Genomic DNA, 6,411 nt, shown 5'->3' with positions numbered 1-6,411 from the left:
TCCGTGTTGCTCCCAGCGGAATCCCCCGCGCTTCCTGCGGCCATGGCCGATGATACTAGTATGAGAGGTCATCTGGCTACCGCGAGCGCGACTCAACTCGCCGACGTCGTCCGATGATTGTGCCTCAAAGTCAGCCTCCGGAGGCTATCGTGGGGTCGAGCCGGCGGTAGCCGTGACATGTGGTTCCACCACCCCTCGCAGGCTTTGCCTCTGACCGCCACCGTTCCCAGGCTGCCTAATGGGATGGAAAGGAAGGCTGGGCGAGCGTATAGAAGCGTGCTCGACCTCGTCGTACCGTCCACTCGGCGGGGTCGCAGCTGCCTCTGGAAGGCACCGAGATGTACCTTTTTGCCGTGCGCAAGTCGCTGACAGTGGTCGGGCCGGTGTGGCTCTCGAGCGCGTTCGAGCAGCTTGGCATCATCTATGAGCAGGACCCGCACTCGAACGCGGAGACGAGCTACGCCGTGGTCAAGACGGCAAGCAGGAGCTCTTCTGGCGCTGCAGCGCTCGAGCAGCGTCGGGGACGGCCTTGACCGCTTAGGGAGAGCTCGATTGCGGCGGCGGCGGCGGCGACGACGACGACGAGGCGGCGGCACCGTCGCCGCCACCCACCATCGGCCACCATCACACCATCACACCATCACACCATCACACCATCAAACCATCACACCATAACACCATCACACCTCGTCGGCGGAGGCGTGGGGGGCGGTGGCGTCGGGGGACGAGGGCGTCGCGACTCTCCCGCTCGCCGCCGTCGCCATCGGGGTTGCGTACTCCCGTGCCGGGCCAACCGCACCTGCGCCGACGGCGAGGGCGCCTCAGAGCCGCTCGTGCTCGACGCGTTTGCGATCGGCCGCCTCTGCTCGGGCGAGATCCGCACCTGGGACGACGACTACCTCGTCTCGCTCAACCCGTGGCTCGTCGGCGTGGGTACCGTCCCGATCGTGCTGCAGGCGGAGCCCTCGACGTCGGACACCATGGCCGCGCTGCGGGACAAGCTGCAGGCACTCCGGCAGCGGGCGGAGCTACTGGCAGGAATTCTGAGTCACCATCGTCGGGACATGCTGCAGGCGCTATGACAGCTGACGGAGCCGGACGGCGCCTTCTGCCCGGCGGTGCAGCCTTCGTCGGCGCGGGTAAGCTCTGCCGTCCTGCACGACGAGTACTCGCTCAGCATCCTCCCAGTCGGAGGCGCCGCGCCCGGAAGGCTGGGCCAGCCCGGCGACGTGCACGATGGAGTGAATTGATGAATCACTCGACAACTAGGCGCCGTGTCGCACGGTTGGGCCAGCCTGGCGGATGCGGATGTGCCCGCCGCCTTGCTAAGAGCGGAGAGCCGAGCTCTGACCTCTGTGGGTGTGGGGCGGACGAGCCAGACGTGACCTGTGCGACGTTGGGGGATGTGAAACTTGAAAGAAAGAAAATGAATCACAGATCCCATGCGGTGCGCACAGTCCACAGCCTGCCGGGACCGCCCGCTCCCGCGCGCCCCCAGGGGCCCGCCTCCGAAGCCCCGCGGCAGACTCGTCCTCAGGCTCAGCCCCACGCTGTCTGGCAGAGCGGGCAGCTCGACTTTTGCGACGAGGAGAACCACTTGTACAGGCAAGCCGCGTGGAACTTGTTGTGGCAGGTGCGGCAGGAGAGCTTCGGCAGCTGGCGGGTGGTGCCGTGCACGATGGCGTAGCAGATGGGGCACTCCTCGACACCTACCGCGCAACAAGAGTGCTCAGGGCTGGCAGGCCGTCATCACCCGCCGGGGCGCGCCGCGCTCCCCCTCGCCTTCAAACACGCGATCGACATTCTCCTTGAAGAGGGCGAGCGCGTCGCGCAGCGAGCCGTTCTGCGCGAGCAGCATCGTCGAGATGGTGCGCTGCCACTTCCGCCACCGCGCGTCCGACACGCCCGCCCGCTGCGTGCACTCCACCTCCACCGCGCGGAGCGGGTGGGCCCGGTCGAGGCGCAGCACGATCTGCATGTACGTGCCCTCGTACGAGTAGGTTGCCGTCACGCTGCGCGCGCCGATCGACGCCTTGACGACGAAGTCGTCGCCCGAGCTAGGCGCGGCGGAGATCGCCTCCGCCTCGCGCCGCAGCAGCGCCGGCGTGACGTGCAGCTCCGTGTAGCGCGCCACCGCGGCATGCGCCGCGCGCGAGAGCTCCGAGGTGTACCAGTGGCGAGCGAGCGCCGGCACCCTCGACAGCAGGGCTGCAAACACCGCCACCGCCACCTCTGCTGCGCCGGGCGGCGGGTCGCTCTCGCCGAGCGATGTGGGCGCCGCCAGAGATGCGGCTCCGGAGCCGGGGGGCGGGCGGGCGAGCGGCAGAAGGGGAAGCAGCGTCTCGTTGAGGAAGCCGGGCAGTCCCGAGTGCTTCCACCCGGCCGACACGCGCGCGGCGGCTGTCGGACGAGCGTGTGCTAGCAGAGCGAGAGCGGCGCTCCACGCGAGCATACGAGCCTCTGCGTCGGCCGCGTCCCCCATCAGCTCCTCGAGGCGGTCCAGCGCCACCATGGCCTCGCCGTCCGCGGCGGCGCGACGCCCCGCGACCGTCTGCGCCGCGCCGCCAAACAAGAAGCGCAGCGGCAACGGCTCGTCGGCGTCGCCCTCCTCCTCAGCCCCCTCCTCGCTAGCCGCGGCGGCGCCAGCCTCCGCCTCCGCGCTCTGGAGGCGCTCGAAGAGCGCGAGGGCGCCAAACCGCACCGGAGAGGAGCGCGCGCCGATCAGCGGCGAGAGCGACGCGATGGCGGCCGCAGCGGGCAGCTGCACCGCGGGCATCGAACGCAGCGCGGTGAGGGCATCGAGGAGCGCGCGCTGCGACCACCGCAGCCGCGCCGCGCCGTGAGCGCGCTTCGTCAGGAGCAGGAGAAGCGCGCGCTGCAGCCGCTCGCACCGGTCTGCGGCGGCACCGACCCCCTCGCTCAGAGCCTCGCTGTCCACCGCCTTCATGCTCGCGGCGCCAGCGCCGGCGAGGAGAGCCGCCGCCGCCGCCGCCGCCGCCGCCGCGCCCGCACCGTGCTCGGATGTGTCGAGGGGCGGCACCTTGCCGAAAGCCTCGACGAGCGCGCTGCATCCGCTCACGACAGCAGCCCACCCGTCGCCGCCATCGCCATCGCTGCTGGCCGCCCGACGCAACGCGCGCTCCACCGACGCCGCCATCCAGCGCGAGTGCGCGAGCACGACGGGGAGCGACGCGGCGGACGCGGCTGCCGCCGGCAGCAACACCCCGAGAACGGCGCACAAGGCGGTGTCGAGCGGCGCGGCCAACTTGCTCATCTCGACGGTGAGAGAGAGACGCCTCGCTTGCTCGAGAATCGGCTCCGCCTACAGCCGAGCGACTCGCGTCAACGCGCGCCTCCCTCCACCCCCTCGTGCGTCCTTCCATCCTGGGCGGTAACGTCGGAAGCGGGCAGCAACGTCGCGAGGAGGCGCAACCGCGCCAAGACTCGCCGCTCTTCCCTGATCTCCGCCGCCTCCGCGGCGTCCTCCGCGGCGGCGCCGCTCTCCGCCGCCGCGCCCCCGCCTCCGAATCGCGCCTCGGCGGCCCTCGCAGCCGCGGCAGCGCCGGGACGGAGCGACAGGAAGCTGTCGATCGCTTGCCGGGCCAGCGATGCGAGCGGCGCGGGCGTGGGAGCGGGCGCGGCCGCGCACGCGGCAGAGACGCAGACGCGCAAGACGTGCAGGGCGGGGCCCGGTGTGTCGCCGCCAGCCGCACCCTCAATTGGCCCGAGCTCGGCGGGCAAGGCAGCCGCGAGGCTCCCGCCCGGTGCGAGCAACTCGGGCGCACGCGCGGGACCAGCCGCGGCGAGGAGCAGCGCGAGCGAACGGGCGGCGGCAGCGGAGGCCTCCCGATCCGCTCCGGGCCCGGCGGCGAGCGCCCGTTGCACGGCCGCGGCGGCGGCACCCGGGAGCGCCGAGGCCCAGCGGCTGCCGAGCGCGGGGAGCAGCGTGCACGACACAAACGCGCGCAAAGTGGTGAGAGGGCCCAGAGAGCCGCACCCGGCCGGGACCGGGACGTCTTCGCCACCCGGGACTCCGCCGAGCCCGAAACCGCGGCGGAGCGCGAAGCCAACCACCTCGACCGGCAGAGCAGGCAAACACGCAAAGACAGCCTCCTCCACGGATCGAGACCCCGCATCCTCCGAGGCCGCGCCACTATCGACGCGCGGGCCGCGCAGCAGCGCTACCGCGAGCATAGCGAGCAACCACGGCCGCGATTCGTCGCCGCCAGCGGCGCGCTCCCAAGCCGCCGCTCCCAGAGTGTCCTGCAGGTATGCGAGCACGCCGCCGCCGCCGAGCCGCACGAGGCTCCGCACCTAATCCACCGACCTCCTTCTACGGATGAAGCAGGGGCGCGAGGGGCCAGCGCCCAAACGCTCTCGGCGCCATGTACGCCCAACGGCGAAGCGCCGGCCGCCATCGCGTGTGGCTGTCGAGCGATGCTGGCGCCGTGCCGGCAGCGGCGGTGCAGAGCTCCACCAGAAGTGCCTCGCGCTCGCCGCGCGAGAGCGGACCGCCCTACCAAAAGTCGCGGCCACCGTGACGTGGGGAGCGCGGCCGCAACGGGCTTCGCGCGGCTGCCACCGGCGCCTCGGCTGCGAGCGGAGACGCCTCCGCCCACAGCCTCGCAGCGAGGGAGAGGGTCTCCGCGCACATCGCCGGCACCGAACTCGTCTCGGCGGCGTCCGCCTCTGCCTCCGCCTCCTCCTCCGCCTCTGCCGTCGCATCAGCCACAATCGGCTCCAGAGCGAGCGCCTCGAGAACAGTCTCGTCGGCCTACGGAAACGGCAACCCCCCCGATCAACCAACCCGGACCCGCGCACGCCAACGAGGGCGCGAAGAAGCGAGGTCACCTCCCCAGCGAGGCGCGGCTGGAGATCGCCGCCGCCCTCCTCCTCGCCCTCCGCCTCGTCGGTCCGCTGCGGATGGAAGAGCCACCCGTCGACCCACCGTAGCCCGATCAAGCTGAAGATGGAGCGCAAGCACGCCGCCACCACCTCCGAGCACAGTGTGTCGTCCTACGCCATGTGTACACCGAGGTCAGGGCGGGAAGACGGCATTGTGCAGACTCCTCAGAGCACCGTGTGGATACACGGGCTGCGCGTACAATGATCCGAGTACGGCCGAATACAGTCGTACACGTGTCCTCTCGAGCGCTAGTCGGAATACAAGAGTCCGTCTTCCGCTTCTCGGTGCGCCGTCCTCCCCAAGGGTGCACACGCCGCGCAAGGCAGGCGCAGCGACGCGCAAGGCCGCGCGTGCGCGCTCCCCCCACGCGTCGCTCCGGCTGCTCTGAAGCCACAGCGGGTCCGCCGCACAAGGCCAGCGGTCCCCCTCGGCGCACGCGTCGCGCAAGACATCTGCGCACGCGTGCAGCACCGCCGCCGTCGCCGCGCCGCCGAGCAGCCGCACGCCGCCGGGCGCACACGCGAGCAGGAAGCGCTCCGCCGCCTGTGGGGGGCCGCCGCCAGCCTGCCGGCCGAGCGCGGCCTCCGCAGCGCCTTTGGCGAGGCGGTCGAGCTCGGCGCAGCTCAGCAGCTGCTGGGCACCGCCGCCGGCCTGGGCAGGGCTGCCGCCCCCCACCGCCGCCGCGAGGTCGGCCAGCAGCGCCACCAGCCACTCCCACGCCGCCGGCACCGAGCGGAGTACCGCCTGCCAGTGCGTCCGCGCGAGGTCTCTGCCGCCGCCCCCCTCCGCCTCCCACTCCTCCGAGACCAGCCGAGCGAGGAGGAGCCTCGCCGTGCGCCGCGACACCTGCCCCTCGGGCGAGACGCCGGAGACCACCGCGCTCGCCCACGGCAGCAGCGTCCCGCGCATCAGATCCGGCGCGGCACAAAGCGCGGCGGGGACCGGCTGGGCGCGCACCGCGACGACGCTGCCCGCCGCCGGCAGCAGCTCGACCGCCCACCCGCCGCGGTCCGGGGAGCACGCGCGTGTGACGGAAGCCGCGAGCGCGCACAGGCCAAAGTCGCGGCACAAGGCGACCAGCAGCGCCGCGGGCCCGTCGGCGCCGGAGCGCGCCGCCGGGAGGAGCGAACCAAAGCTCTCCTCGCCGACGGCAGCGCAGAGAGCGGAGAGCTGGGCCGCCGCTCGCTGCTGCTGCTCAGAGGCGGCGCCCTGCCCCGCGGCGGCAGCCACCGGCCGCGGCGCCTTGGCGCGGAGGGCGAGCGGCGCGTGCATGGCCCGCAGCAGCCTCGACGCGCTGGCGGCGGCTCGCGCAGCCTCGCCGCCTCCGCCGGCGCCGCCCTCCCCGGCCGGGACATGTCCGGGACTTGTCCCGGCCGCGGCGTCCGACGCGGCCCGCGCAACCGCCCGCACGAGGTCGGCCCACATCGATGCGGTGGAGGGGGCGCAGCGGCTCGAGAGGGCGATCCGCACGGCCGCGTCCGCGAGCCCCGCCTGTGGGGGGGGGG

At 72.6% G+C, this 6,411-nt stretch overlaps 2 protein-coding genes across 2 annotated transcripts; one reads left to right on the top strand and one right to left on the bottom strand.

The window, feature by feature from the left end:
- Positions 1 to 338: 338 nt before the first annotated feature.
- EMIHUDRAFT_195833 (hypothetical protein) lies at positions 339 to 1,082 on the top strand (the record flags this gene model as incomplete). Its single annotated transcript, XM_005775565.1, has 2 exons — positions 339 to 467; positions 816 to 1,082. The coding sequence occupies 2 exons, from the start codon at positions 339 to 341 to the stop codon at positions 1,080 to 1,082; spliced, it is 396 nt and encodes a 131-aa protein (XP_005775622.1).
- A 2,563-nt stretch (positions 1,083 to 3,645) lies between these two features.
- EMIHUDRAFT_432213 (hypothetical protein) lies at positions 3,646 to 4,692 on the bottom strand (the record flags this gene model as incomplete). Its single annotated transcript, XM_005775564.1, has 3 exons — positions 4,589 to 4,692; positions 4,385 to 4,516; positions 3,646 to 4,314 (listed from the first exon to the last, which is right to left on the bottom strand). Coding segments are annotated over exons 1-3 (867 nt in total), but the record flags the coding sequence as incomplete, so codon positions are not given.
- Positions 4,693 to 6,411: the final 1,719 nt, after the last annotated feature.

The sequence above is a fragment of the Emiliania huxleyi genome (assembly GCF_000372725.1).
Source record: "Emiliania huxleyi CCMP1516 unplaced genomic scaffold EMIHUscaffold_3, whole genome shotgun sequence".
In the NCBI taxonomy this organism is placed as follows: Eukaryota; Haptophyta; order Isochrysidales; family Noelaerhabdaceae; genus Emiliania; species Emiliania huxleyi.
This window is presented reverse-complemented; position numbering and strand designations above follow the sequence as displayed.